At 43.5% G+C, this 15,399-nt stretch overlaps 1 protein-coding gene across 1 annotated transcript in view; it reads right to left on the bottom strand.

Annotated features, from left to right (window-relative positions):
• The window catches only part of KAZALD1 (Kazal type serine peptidase inhibitor domain 1), a 57,864-nt gene that overhangs the window by 25,992 nt on the left and 16,473 nt on the right, over nucleotides 1–15,399 (bottom strand). Inside the window, exon 3 of the mRNA XM_077258629.1 lies at nucleotides 11,002–11,162. Coding sequence (XP_077114744.1) covers nucleotides 11,002–11,162 — 161 coding nt within the window. The remainder of the gene's footprint in view (nucleotides 1–11,001; nucleotides 11,163–15,399) is intronic.

A 15,399-nucleotide genomic window follows, 5' to 3' on the forward strand; every position in this document is an offset into this window, starting at 1 on the left:
CAAATAAAGCATTTTATTCTGGCTGTGTCTTTACAATCAACCTTTGGGGTTAATAATGGATAGGCATATTATAAACGCCTCTTCATTACTAACCTGTGGAATTGATGTTAGCAACCAGAAAACAGCTGACATCAACCCCACAACCATTAGCCCACTTGCCACCGCCACATGGCAAGTGGGAAGAGCTAGGCAAAGCTCCAGAATTGGAGCATCTAATACATGCGTTTTCTCTAGGGCGGCTGTTGGCTGCTATTTTTAGGTTGGGGAGGGCCAATATCCATGGCCCGTTACTAGCCTGAGAATACCAGCCCCTAGTTGTCTGCTTTAGCTTGGCTGCTTGTCAAAAATGGGGGGGACACCTTGCCATTTTTTAAATAATTTATTTATGTTAAATAATGAAAATAAAAGGCATAGAGGGGACCCCTCTATTCTGATAAACAGCCATGATAAAGCTGACAACTGAGGGTTGCAGCCCGCAGCTGTCAGTTTTGCCAGCACTAGTTATCAAAAATAGAGTAGACCCCAATTCTTTTTATTTTTTTCATTTATTTATAGCGCACAGGTGCCAGCTGATGAATATTCCCATCAGCGGCTTCTGCGCTCTTGCTGTTATCAGGAACAGCAGGAGTAGGCTGATGGGAGTATTCCTCTCTCATCAGACGACACGTGACCGGCAGTAGACTTTTCACCGCCGGTCACAGCTGCTGGCTCACACTGTCATCTGACAGCATGGGAATCACAGCTCTCTGACCGGTGGTAATAATCTTACCACTAAATAGAGCAGACGGTGTTTCTCGCATGCAGATGACAGCATGGTAATCACTCAATGTTTGGGGGGCCGAACGCAAACAGTAACACGGACTTTACATCTTTAGCTATCTAGCTATCGTTATATTCTTCCCGGTCATTATATGACTTGTATTTGTTCTGCATTTTTCACCAGTTTTCCCCTCAGCAGGCTTCATCTCTTGTGTTCTCTCCACTGAGCTGAGTGCTGCTCACTCCTCTCCCCCTTTCCATAGAGTAAAATAGAAGCTGTAATCTGAAACCTCACTGTGCTGGCAGTCCAGCTTACTTTGACTAAAGGTATGTGCACACGTTGTCTTTTTACTCCACAGTTTTGTCACAAAACCTGAAGGACTTCCTAGTACCAGCAAAGTGAACGACATACCTTTAATCTCATGCATACGTTGCTTATTTTTGCTTCCTGATTTGCAGCAGATTTAAATCTGCAGCATGTTAATCCAGTTAGGCCACGTTCACACGTTCAGTATTTGGTCAGTTTTTTACCTCAGTATTTGTAATACAAAATCAGGAGTGGGTAAAAAATGCAGAAGTGGTGACGTGTTTCTATTATAATCTTCCTCTCACTGTTCCACTCCTGGTTTTGGCTGACAAATACTGAACTAAAAAACTGACCTAATACTCAATATGTGATTTACAGTTTTGGCTGCAGATTTCACCCATAGTATTGAGTTGGGAATAATCTGCAACAAAAACGCATGTAAAAGGTGCAACAAAAAGGCAAACAAAATGCGGCCAAAAATTCACATATTTGCGCAGTATTTTTACTGCCTACACATCAGGATTTACAGCAGAATTTTCTACTGCAAATCCCGAATGTGTGCACGTAGCCTGAGATGGATTTGAATTGTTTTAACAGAGTGCATGTTGACTTCAGTAGGCATGGGGAAGAGTAAGAAGTGTCTCTCAAATGGAGAAAGGAGCAATTTTTTTGTAAGATATATTAGAGTTTCTTATGTTTGCCTATACTATTGATTTTTAAAGTTTGTTGAAACAAAGATATCATTTAAGATAAAAGCATGCGGAGAGATGCAAATATGCCAGGGTCACTGGCATGGTATATGAGGGGAGATATGTGTCACACGCATAATGGCGTCAGTGATGTGAAACCAGAGTATTTTCCTCCAGCACACTACGTGTTGTGAGGGTTAAATTACATTGCATAATGAGCTGGTTTTCAGGTGGACATCTATAGAGTGGGTGGGAAGATGTCCACCATATCTACACCTGCAGAGTCGGCACAGCCATGTGCTAACAGGACCTGTGTGATATAATAACAGTCATGTGATCAGTCACATGGTGTTGTGAATTTACTTTTTGGCTCCCTCTAGTGGCTACTAGTGATTTGACTCTGGGTTTGTCAGTCATTCCTTTTATGCTCACCTGGGTCGTTAGGTCAGGGGTGTTGCTATATAAGCTCCCTGGACCTTCAGTTCAATGCCTGGCAACGTTGATATCAGAGCTAATCTGTAGTGCTCTTGTCTACTGATCCTGGTTCCTGCTTGATTAAGCTAAGTCTGCTTTTTTGCTTTTTGCTATTCGTTATTGTTTGCATTTTTTGTCCAGCTTGTATATTATCTGTATCCTGACCTTGCTGGAAGCTCTAGGGCGGCTGGTGTTCTCCCCCCGGGCCGTTAGACGGTTCGGGGGTTCTTGAATCTCCAGCGTGGATTTTTGATAGGGTTTTTGTTGACCATATAAGTTATCTTACTATATTCTGCTATTAGTAAGTGGGCCTCTCTGTGCTAAACCTAGTTCATCTCTGTGTTTGTCATTTCCTCTTACCTCACCGTTATTATTTGTGGGGGGCTTGTATCCTACTTTTGGGGTCCTTTCTCTGGAGGCAAGAGAGGTCTTTGTTTTCCTCTTCTAGGGGTAGTTAGCTCTCCGGCTGGCGCGAGACATCTAGCGACCAACGTAGGCATGTTCCCCGGCTACTTCTAGGGTTGGCGTTAGGAGTAGATATATGGTCAACCCAGTTACCACTGCCCTATGAGCTGGATTTTTGTACTTTGCAGACTTGCTGATATCTCTGAGACCCTCGCCATTGGGGTCATAACAGTTTGCCAGGCCTGTACTAAATGTTAAATGCATTGCAGAAGTGGGATTATAAGAAAGAAAGTTCTGAGTTTTTTTTTCTCTCTCTCATTTTTTTTTTTTTCTTTTCCCCTTTACCTTTGAGTGGCTTGTGATTGCTGCAGACATGAATGTCCAGACCTTGATTACAAGTGTGGACCAGCTTGCTGCTCGTGTGCAGGGCATACAAGATTATGTTACCAGAAATCCTATGTCAGAACCTAAGATACCGATTCCTGAACTGTTTTCCGGAGACCGATTTAAGTTTAGAAATTTCAGGAATAATTGTAAATTGTTTTTGTCCCTGAGACCCTGTTCCTCTGGAGACTCCGCTCAGCAAGTGAAAATTGTTATTTCTTTTTTACGGGGCGACCCTCAGGATTGGGCTTTCTCGCTGGCGCCAGGAGATCCGGCATTGGCTGATATTGATGCGTTTTTTCTGGCGCTCGGTTTGCTTTATGAGGAACCCAATCTTGAGATTCAGGCAGAAAAAGCCTTGCTGGCTATGTCTCAGGGCCAGGACGAGGCTGAGGTGTATTGCCAAAAATTTCGGAAATGGTCCGTGCTGACCCAGTGGAACGAGTGTGCATTGGCTGCAAATTTTAGAAATGGCCTTTCTGAAGCCATTAAGAATGTGATGGTGGGTTTTCCCATTCCCACAGGTCTGAATGATTCCATGGCCCTGGCGATTCAAATTGACCGGCGGTTGCGGGAGCGCAAAACCGCAAAGTCCCTCATGGTGTTATCTGAACAGGCACCTGATTTAATGCAATGTGATAGAATCCTGACTAGAAATGAGCGGAAAATTCATAGACGCCAGAATGGCTTGTGTTACTACTGTGGTGATTCTACACATGTTATCTCAGCATGCTCTAAGCGTCTTACTAAGGTTGTTAGTCCTGTCGCCATTGGTAATTTGCAACCTAAGTTCATTCTATCTGTAACTTTGATTTGCTCACTGTCATCGTATCCTGTCGTGGCGTTTGTAGATTCAGGTGCTGCCCTGAGTCTTATGGATCTGTCATTTGCCAAGCGTTGCGGTTTTGTTCTTGAGCCATTAGAAAATCCTATCCCTCTTAGGGGTATTGACGCTATGCCATTGGCAGAAAATAAGCCGCAGTTTTGGACACAGGTTACCATGTGCATGACTCCTGAACATCGGGAGGTGATACGTTTTCTTGTTCTGCATAAGATGCATGATTTGGTTGTTTTGGGGTTGCCATGGTTACAGACCCATAATCCAGTCTTGGACTGGAAGGCAATGTCAGTGTCAAGTTGGGGCTGTCATGGAATTCATGGAGATTCCCTGCCCGTGTCTATTGCTACTTCTACGCCTTCGGAAGTTCCGGCGTATTTGTCTGATTATCAGGATGTCTTCAGCGAGTCTAGGTCAAGTGCATTGCCTCCTCATAGGGAATGTGACTGTGCAATAGATTTGATTCCAGGCAGTAAGTTTCCTAAGGGAAGACTGTTTAATCTGTCGGTACCTGAACATACCGCGATGCGTTCATATATCAAGGAGTCTCTGGAGAAGGGGCATATCCGTCCTTCTTCTTCCCCTCTTGGTGCGGGATTCTTTTTTGTGGCTAAAAAGGACGGATCTTTGAGGCCTTGTATTGACTATCGGCTTTTGAATAAGATCACTGTCAAATTTCAGTATCCTTTGCCGTTGTTGTCAGACTTGTTTGCCCGGATTAAAGGTGCCAAGTGGTTCACCAAGATAGACCTTCGTGGTGCGTACAACCTTGTGCGCATTAAGCAAGGAGATGAATGGAAAACCGCATTCAATACGCCCGAAGGTCATTTTGAGTACTTGGTGATGCCATTTGGGCTCTCTAATGCACCTTCAGTTTTTCAGTCCTTTATGCATGACATTTTCCGGAAGTATCTGGATAAATTTTTGATCGTTTATCTGGATGATATTCTGTTTTTTTCTGATGATTGGGACTCGCATGTGGAACAGGTCAGGATGGTTTTCAAGATTTTGCGTGAAAATTCTTTGTTTGTTAAAGGCTCAAAGTGTCTCTTTGGTGTACAGAAGGTTCCCTTTTTAGGGTTCATTTTTTCCCCTTCTGCTGTGGAGATGGACCCAGTCAAGGTTCGAGCTATTCATGATTGGACTCAACCCTCGTCAGTTAAGAGTCTTCAGAAGTTCTTGGGTTTTGCTAACTTCTACCGTCGTTTTATCGCTAATTTTTCTAGCGTTGTTAAACCGTTGACGGATATGACCAAGAAAGGCTCTGATGTGGCTAACTGGGCTCCTGCTGCCGTGGAGGCTTTCCAGGAGTTGAAGCGCCGGTTTACTTCAGCGCCTGTTTTGTGCCAGCCTGATGTCTCACTTCCCTTTCAGGTTGAAGTGGATGCTTCGGAGATTGGGGCAGGGGCCGTTTTGTCGCAGAGAGGCCCTGGTTGCTCTACTATGAGACCTTGTGCCTTTTTCTCTAGGAAGTTTTCGCCGGCAGAGCGAAATTATGATGTGGGCAATCGGGAGTTGTTGGCCATGAAGTGGGCATTTGAGGAGTGGCGTCATTGGCTCGAGGGTGCTAAGCATCGTGTGGTGGTCTTGACTGATCACAAAAATCTGATGTACCTCGAGTCTGCTAAACGCCTGAATCCTAGACAGGCCCGCTGGTCATTGTTTTTCTCCCGTTTTGACTTTGTGGTTTCGTATTTACCAGGTTCTAAGAATGTGAAGGACGATGCTCTGTCTAGGAGCTTTGTGCCTGATGCTCCTGGAGTCACTGAACCTGTGGGTATTCTTAAGGAAGGAGTTATCCTGTCAGCTATTTCTCCAGATCTGCGACGTGTGTTGCAGAGATTTCAGGCTGGTAGGCCTGACTCTTGTCCACCTGACAGATTGTTTGTGCCTGCTAAATGGACCAGCAGAGTCATTTCCGAGGTTCATTCCTCAGTGTTGGCAGGGCACCCGGGAATTTTTGGCACCAGAGATCTGGTGGCCAGGTCCTTTTGGTGGCCTTCCTTGTCAAGAGATGTGCGGTCATTTGTGCAGTCCTGTGGTACTTGTGCTCGAGCTAAGCCTTGCTGTTCTCGTGCCAGCGGGTTGCTCTTGCCCTTGCCTGTCCCGAAGAGACCTTGGACACACATCTCTATGGATTTCATTTCGGATCTTCCGGTGTCTCAGGGCATGTCTGTCATCTGGGTGATATGTGATCGTTTCTCCAAGATGGTCCATCTGGTTCCTTTGCCCAAACTGCCTTCCTCTTCTGATCTGGTTCCTGTGTTCTTCCAGAACGTGGTTCGTTTGCACGGCATTCCTGAGAATATTGTGTCGGACAGAGGATCCCAGTTTGTTTCCAGGTTCTGGCGATCCTTTTGTGGTAGGATGGGCATAGATTTGTCGTTTTCGTCCGCTTTTCATCCACAGACTAACGGACAAACGGAACGAACTAATCAGACTCTGGAGGCGTATTTGAGGTGTTTTGTCTCTTCTGATCAGGATGATTGGGTGACCTTCTTGCCGTTGGCTGAATTTGCCCTTAATAATCGGGCTAGTTCTGCCACCTTGGTTTTGCCATTTTTCTGCAACTCTGGTTTCCACCCTCGTTTTTCCTCGGGACATGTGGAGCCTTCTGACTGTCCTGGGGTGGATTCTGTGGTGGATAGGTTGCAGCGGATCTGGAATCATGTGGTGGACAACTTGAAGTTGTCACAGGAGAAGGCTCAGCGTTTTGCCAACCGCCGCCGCGGTGTGGGTCCCCGACTTCGTGTTGGGGATTTGGTATGGCTGTCTTCTCGATTTGTTCCTATGAAGGTCTCCTCTCCCAAATTTAAGCCTTGATTCATTGGTCCTTACAAGATATTGGAGATCCTTAATCCTGTATCCTTTCGCCTGGATCTTCCGGTGTCGTTTGCCATTCACAACGTATTTCATAGGTCCTTGTTGCGGCGGTACGTTGTGCCTGTGGTTCCTTCTGCTGAGCCTCCTGCTCCGGTGTTGGTTGAGGGCGAGTTGGAGTACGTGGTGGAGAAGATCTTAGATTCTCGTCTCTCCAGGCGGAGGCTTCAGTACCTGGTCAAGTGGAAGGGCTATGGTCAGGAGGATAATTCCTGGGTGGACGCCTCTGATGTGCATGCGGCCGATTTAGTTCGTGCCTTTCACGCCGCTCATCCTGATCGCCCTGGTGGTCTTGGTGAGGGTTCGGTGACCCCTCACTAAGGGGGGGGTACTGTTGTGAATTTACTTTTTGGCTCCCTCTAGTGGCTACTAGTGATTTGACTCTGGGTTTGTCAGTCATTCCTTTTATGCTCACCTGGGTCGTTAGGTCAGGGGTGTTGCTATATAAGCTCCCTGGACCTTCAGTTCAATGCCTGGCAACGTTGATATCAGAGCTAATCTGTAGTGCTCTTGTCTACTGATCCTGGTTCCTGCTTGATTAAGCTAAGTCTGCTTTTTTGCTTTTTGCTATTCGTTATTGTTTGTATTTTTTGTCCAGCTTGTATATTATCTGTATCCTGACCTTGCTGGAAGCTCTAGGGCGGCTGGTGTTCTCCCCCCGGGCCGTTAGACGGTTCGGGGGTTCTTGAATCTCCAGCGTGGATTTTTAATAGGGTTTTTGTTGACCATATAAGTTATCTTACTATATTCTGCTATTAGTAAGTGGGCCTCTCTGTGCTAAACCTAGTTCATCTCTGTGTTTGTCATTTCCTCTTACCTCACCGTTATTATTTGTGGGGGGCTTGTATCCTACTTTTGGGGTCCTTTCTCTGGAGGCAAGAGAGGTCTTTGTTTTCCTCTTCTAGGGGTAGTTAGCTCTCCGGCTGGCGCGAGACATCTAGCGACCAACGTAGGCATGTTCCCCGGCTACTTCTAGGGTTGGCGTTAGGAGTAGATATATGGTCAACCCAGTTACCACTGCCCTATGAGCTGGATTTTTGTACTTTGCAGACTTGCTGATATCTCTGAGACCCTCGCCATTGGGGTCATAACACATGGTCTGGATTTTAATGGCTGGACTTGAGAGGCAGTCTGTCGTTTGTGTTTGGAGAGGAAAGACTCCAAACGGTGGCTCCAGGTGGAGCTGAAGACACATGGTGGTCTGAGAGGGCTGGACTTTGTTATACGTTATCTTTTTGCTCTGCCATTATGCCAGTAAGGCCATGTTTGCTTTGCTAAACCCTGCTGTGGTTTATGCTGTTCCTCAATAAACCAGCAGGTGATTTACCACGAGACGTGTTCCTGTGTCTACTTTGGGAAGCAGCTGAGTAAGTCAACCCCTCACACAACATATTCAACAGGATAGTACAAGGATTGCGTAAAGCGGTCCACAGGATAGGTGATATGTCTGGTTTCTAGCGATTCCACCAACCATGAGAACAAGGGTCTACTTCTGTGCTTCTTGTTTGTATGGAGCAGCATTTTAGCATTTACTAAGGGACTGATGGAGATCACCAAGTACAATGCTGATATATCTTTGCCAGTCAATGAATGGACTAGTTGTGTGCATGCTCTAATATTGCTCCATTGAAACAGAGGACGAAGCACCCTTCTTCTCATGCTTGGTGGACGGGACCTTTAGTGAATACACACTTATTGCCAATTATGTCGAATGGTGAGGACGGAGTTGTAATTGTGGGATATTCCCTTTCTTGGGCTTTCATTGGCTAGAGAGTCTCCACTACCCTTCGATTCAGAATATTTTTTGTTATTGCTTCAGTCCAATTCACTGTGGACTGGACTGAGAAATAAAAGTTACCAGGACCAGTGAATGTGTATGGTTAGCCAAGAATTACCGTATATAACAGATACGGAAGAGGACACCAATGCCAAACTCTTTAACCGGTCTTCTTCTCCACTGATCTTGATTTGCTCCTACGTTTTCCAATTGCCAAAAAATGGTATTTATGAAATTGGAAGAAAATGTTTGTTCTTAAAAAGCTGGCCTTAATTATATCCAACAAAATGGGACAAGATTTTTCTATTTCGTCTAATTATACCTTTTTCTGGGAATTTGTGAACAGTAAATACTATTTGCTCTATGCTATAAAGGAAAACTATAACCGTTCTTTAATCTGTTCCTATGACCCCAAGTTTGTAAATTTGTATATTTAGTCCGGCTCTTCATCAGATGGCGTATAGCATTACAAATGAAAACCAAACAGCTTTACCCATAAAGAATTACCATCACAATCCCTTTAATCAGTGACAACATTTTGCCAACATGGATGTTTTTAATTTGAGCTTGTCAACATGAATAAAACTTTAGAGCCACAAATCACATAAAAAAAATGACTAATTAGCTTTACTCTAAATTGCTTTTCATTTTAGTTTACAAATTTTTCCAGTAATTTTCTGGAATTCTCCATATCTATACAGTATGTCGGTATCATTCAATGTCACTGTAAAGGTGGAAAACAGAGGGCATGGTACCAATTCCAAAACGAAAGCTGGCAATCTGTGCATTGCTATGGACAGATTAAGACATGTAGCTAGATTACTGGGTGAGGTATGTTGCTGAGTAAAGGAGGGAACTTAGAACATTGGCAAGAGTATTTAGTAATCGCTTAATACAGGAAAGGGTATATGCAATTTTCTTTGCAATTGCAGGATAGCCTGCTAATTTGGTCATTGAACTATAAGGCTACGTTCACACGATCCGTTTTTTGCTGCGGATCCGTAGCGGAATTGCAGCTACGGATCCGCAGCCGTTTTCCATGCAGGGTACAGTACAATGTTACCCTATGGAAAACAAAACCCGCTGTGCCGACGATCCTTTTTTTCGCTGGAAAATCCGCGCGGATTTGCCAACGGAAAAAAGAAGTACCATGTCAATTCTTTCAGCGGATTCCGCTGCGGGTTTCCAACAGCACCAATAGGAAACTGCAGTTGGAAACCCGCAGTGGAATCCGCAGAAGAAAAAGGACACAAATCCGCCGAGAGAAGCACCGCCGTTTTCCACTGCGGATTTCCCCGAAAAAGGACCGGAAAAATCCGCAGTGAAAAACGGATCGTGTGAACGTAGCCTAATTGTCAGCATATACAGGTTTGCATTACATAGCAAAGTACAGACGGACCTCCACAAACCTCAATATTTAGCACTACAGGCATGAGGGCAGTTTCTTCCCCCTTCCATTCCCACTTCCGCTTCTTCTTGGAGTGGCACAGGAGCACCGTGAGTGCCTGCCCTGTGACCGGCGACATCAGTGAAGCAGCTAGCGGTGGCCTTGACATCCCATTCTGTGCCCCGGATTCTTAGGCAGAGAGCAGCAGCCAAGATGAGTTATTCACCGGCTGCTGTGCTCTGCATAGACAGTGCCCGAGATGGCAAAGCTCTCATAATCAAATTATTTGTCATCTCTGTCACTGCCTATGCAGAGCAAAGCAGTCAGTTACAAACTCATCTTGGATGTTGCGCTCTGTATAGTTAGTGAATGAGATGACAAAGGTTACTAGGCTTTCCTATAGTTTCCCATTGCACCTTCCACTTGAATTTTGTGACAGGATTGACAGAGACCTGCGGCTGCTGGAGGAGCTGTACGAAAAGTAATAAAGTGTCCTAAAGCATAGGTGAAATGTTTACATACTTTTTCTAATCCTGGCAAGGGCTAAGATTATGGGTAGGCAAAACTCAGGTTAGGAGTAGGGATAGGGTTATGTTTAGGGCTAGAGTAACAGTAATTACAGTAGAAAAACACACAAAAAGTTAATGAAAAATTAAAAAATTGAACAATATGAAATTATATTTCTAAAATTAATATCGGATTTTAGCAAAAACAAAAACAAAAAACCTAGAGGGTTAAAAGGTAAACTTTAATTACATCGGTATGTTCTTAAAATACAATAAATGTACTTGGGGGATAAGGGCTTCAATACAAGACTGGTGGAAGTGACTTGGAGAATACTAATCATCCATGTGTTAGGGGGCACAACATATTTGCCTTGATCCAGTCTCTGGTAACCCACACTGCACCACTGTGCCGACTACCTAGATTATCGAAGCCAAAACATAATTTAATTCATGTTATATGAAGCGTATGTTGCTCATTCCATACTTCCATTGAGACCATTTGTACATTAAAGTCACTTTCTTGGCCCTCAATGTTGTATATAGTGTTACATATCGCAGTTTCTTGATAATTTGACTCAATAAATTAAACACATACCTGTACAGAGATATGTGGATCATCTCCTGGGAGAAGCAGCTCTGATCCTTCTTTCTTCCATTCTATAGATGCCATGGGATAGGCAAAGACTTCACAGCCAAATATAGCATCCTTCCCGGTAACATTCCAGATGTCATATGGTGGGGTAAGGATCAGAGGTGCTGTTGAAAAGTCACAGAATATACTCAACATTTGGACACTTTTAAGAAAGTCAACTTAAGTAGCTTTTTGTGAACCTCTGTTTTCAGAAACATTGCATAAATTAGATTAGATTTTGCATGTGTTTGCAAAAATTGGTAAATATCCGAAAGTCAAACTTAAAAAATTGTGTACATTTTGTTAAGGGAAATTTAAGAGACTGGTTCACTAAGCGCAATGAGCAAAAACACTGCCCATTTAAACAGCTCATGCCGCCTTTTTACAACCCCCTGGAAGGGAACCTGGTGCCGAGGCCTTTTGGGGGAAAAAAGATGGCTCCCCAAACCATCACTGAAAATTCACACTATACCTCAAGCAGCTTGGATTGTCTGTCTCTCCACTCTTCCTCCAGACTCTAGGACCTTGATTTCCAAGGGGTAGTGTGAAGTTTCCACAATCAGTGATGGTTTGGGGAGCCATGTCATCTGCTGGTGTAGCTCCACTGTGTTTTATCAAGACCAAAGTCAGCGCAGCCGTCTACCAGGAAATTTTAGAGCACTTCATGCTTCCCTCTGCCGACAAGCTTATTGGAGATGGGAATTTCATTCTCCAGCACGACTTGGCACCTTGTCCACGCTGCCAAAAGTACCAATACCTGGTGTAAAAACAACAGTATCACTGGGCTTGATTGGCAGCAAACTCTCCTGACCTTAATTCCATATAGAATCTATGGGGTATTGTCAAGAGGAAGATGAGAGACACCAGACCCAACAAAGCAGACAAGCTGAAGGCTGCTATCAAAATATCAAATCATTTTTCAAGCTAGTGTTATAAAGTATTCTAATTTACTGAGATAATGACTTTTGGGTTTTCATTGGCTGTAAGCCATAATCATCAACATTAACAGAAATAAACACTTGAAATAGATCACTCTGTTTGTAATGACTCTATCTAATATGTGAGTTTCACTTTTTGTATGGAAGAACTGAAATAAATTTACTTTTTGATGATATTCTAATATTGTGAGATGCACCTGTAGTTATGAAGCTCCTTTATGGAAGCAAAGCAAAGTGGAATACAAAATAGCGGAGCTATACTAGAAGCCAGCTAACAGATCACGTAAAATCAAAGGCAGATGATAATAATAATCTTTATTTTTATATAGTGCTAACATATTCCGCAGCCCTTTACAGGTTGCACACATCATCGCTGCCCCAGTTGGGGCTCACAATCTAAATTCCCTATCAGTATGTCTTTGGAATGTGGGAGGAAACCGGAGAACCCGAAGGAAACCCACGCAAACACTGGGAGAACATACAAACTCCTTGCAAATGTTGTCCTTGGTTAGACTTGAACCCAGGACCCCAGCACTGCAATGCTAACCACTGAGCCACCATGATGCCCATTATAAGATTGCTATGACAGAAGTGTACAGGGCCATACAGTGATGATAAGCAAATATCCGTGTGGTAGGCACAGGAGAACAGAATGTTGCATTTCTGTTTTAGGCTATGTTTGCACATTTTTTACATGGATTGTACATGAAGTGTCTACTTAAAAAAAAAAAAACACTTCAAAAACTCCATGAGAACGTACTCTTACACATTTATCAGTCAGTTGGCATGAAGCACAAAACAGAGTCAGCTAAGATAGATGAGGCTAATCTCCAGCTCAAAGAAGAGTAGAGGGAGGGGGCCTGCAGAACTGAGAAGCAGGGTGCTGCTGGGAGTAGAATAAGAAAAGAACTGTCATCTCATTGAGGGGCAGAAAAAGATGAAAATAAAAGGCACAAAGGTTCATGAACATTAAAGGGAACCAGGTCTGGCCGATAAAAGTTACTGCTACCCCCTATCAGGGCTTATATACAGCATTCTAAAATGCTGTATATAAGCCCCCGATCTGACCTGTAAGAGAAGAAAAATAACTTTTATTATACTTACCTGTGGGGCTGTCCAGTCTGATGGGTGTCACTCTTCTTGGTCCGGCGCCTCCCATCTTCTTAAGATCGCCGTCCTCCTGCTTGCTTCATGTGGATGATGCAGTGCGCAGGCGCCAGGAAAGGTCAGAGAGGCCCAGCACCTGCGCACTGCAGGACTTTGCTCTGCCCTCAACAGGCAGATAAGTACGCCTGCGCAGGAGGAGCCTGTGTGGACAGGACCGCACCCCAGGGGAGTATAATAAAGTTATCTTTCTTCTCTTACAGGTCGGATCAGGGGCTTATATACAGCATTATAAAATGCCGTATATAAGCCCTGAAAGGTGGTGGCCGTAACTCGCATCGGCCAAACCTGGTGACAGGTTCCCTTTAATTGATCATTTTAGCAGAACACACATAATGAATGATTAATAGTTATATAATTAAAAATAATTGTACGGGACTGAGCTTTCCAGTCCACTAGGACTCATCTTACTATGTAAATAAATGTAATGATCCTTCAGTTTTATTTGCTTTTTAACAAGAAGTATATGGCGCGCATTTGTTCATTTTTTATGATTTTTTACAATGGATATATGATATTAAATGGTGGACCCACTACTTTAAGAGGATTATTTGTATTGTACGTCTACCCTGAGGGATTTATGGACTGCGAACCCCAGATCACAATCCGGATAATAGCCAAATTCTGCTTCTGCTTAATTTAGGGAAAGTGCAAATTCAACTGAGAAGAATCGGCGAGAATACGGAATTCTACATCTGTGAATCATTACAAGGATTTTTGGACTTTTTATGCTTTGCAGACACAAGACTTTTATGATTAAAGCAAATAACCTCATTTCCCCCCTTAAATGAAGTATGTGCTCTATGGTTTGTGTATCTTTTACACTTACTAAAAAGTATGAGGTGTTTTAGGGGGGTTGATTGACAGCCGCTGGCTACTGCTTTTGTTAATTCCACATTTATTTCTATGATCTCGCAAGAGGGAATGAACAAAGTGTTGTTTTGTGAGGCCTGATCTGTTACTAATTATGTGCTCGCCTGATGACTGATAGCTGGTAATAAATTAATGGAGATGTTTTCTTTTAGGGAATAAAATGCTTTGTGAAAATGGTTGATTCCTAAGACAAATGTACATTAAGTATGTGGTTTCTTATTGACTACGGTGCTTGACAACCACTAGGAGCAATATACTTTGATGTCAGAGACCAATGACACCAGTGGCACCAGGGACACCGGCCTCGAGTATTGCGCCTCATGGCCTAGGTGTCCTAGAGAGCATCACTTTCAATATTACTGCATTCTCATGGGGCGGATATAGCGGTTTAATAGTTAAAGGGGTTTTCCAGGGTTAGGCCATGATTACCCATACTTAGGCTAGGGTCACACGACTGTATATTCTCTCATCCGATCAGAATGTGATTATAGCATAATCTGATTTTCTCAGATGAGGAGAAGATGGAAAAAAAAACATTTCTCCATTCTGTTAGTCCATGGAAATCATTCTTCACTCAGATGTCAACCGAGTGTAATTCGATTTTTTTTCACAGACTCATTGACTCACATTGCCGAGTGCAACCCCATTTACAGATATTGAGATTTTTACCTCCAACAGATATGAACCTATAGACATTGGTGCAAGTGCAGGCCAATATTATGTCAGATCGAAATTATGGTTGTCAGCCCCTGCCCTTAGGATTAGACATCAATATCAGATCCGAGGGGGTCCGACAAGCAGCACCCCCATCGATCACCTATTTTCAGCTCTGCCAATGACCGGATGTAAACAGAGTAAACAAAGACAGAACAGCATAGCGCCGTACACTGTGTAGTGGCCATTCTCAGGTACTGCAACTCAGATCACACTCACTTCAATAGTAGCTGAGCTGCAGTACCTGAGAATGGCCACTACACAGTGTTCGGCGCTGTAGTGTCCGTGCTTCATTTCCAGTTTACATGTTTCAGACCTAAAAATGGCTAATAGTGGTGGTGCCAAGTGTCTGACCCCAGCAATCTAATATTGATGAGCGATCATAAGGATAGGCTATCATTTCCTGGATAACCTCTTTATCAGGAATGTTGCCAGAACCATAGATTACCATAACCTAGTAGTTTAGAAAATGAACCATGAAAACAGTTGACTCATTAGGCAAACATACAAAACATATTTGGTTTCCTATTAAAGGGAACTTGTCAGCACATTTCTGCATATGTCCCGGCTGTGTAGGTCCTAGTAACCCATTAAAAATTATACCTTTTTTTGTACAGGTGTACAGGTCAGATGTCCCAGTCATGAAAAATCTAATGAAGAATGGAAGTGCACT

This window comes from Ranitomeya variabilis, chromosome 4 (genome assembly GCF_051348905.1).
Source record: "Ranitomeya variabilis isolate aRanVar5 chromosome 4, aRanVar5.hap1, whole genome shotgun sequence".
NCBI classification, from domain to species: Eukaryota; Metazoa; Chordata; class Amphibia; order Anura; family Dendrobatidae; genus Ranitomeya; species Ranitomeya variabilis.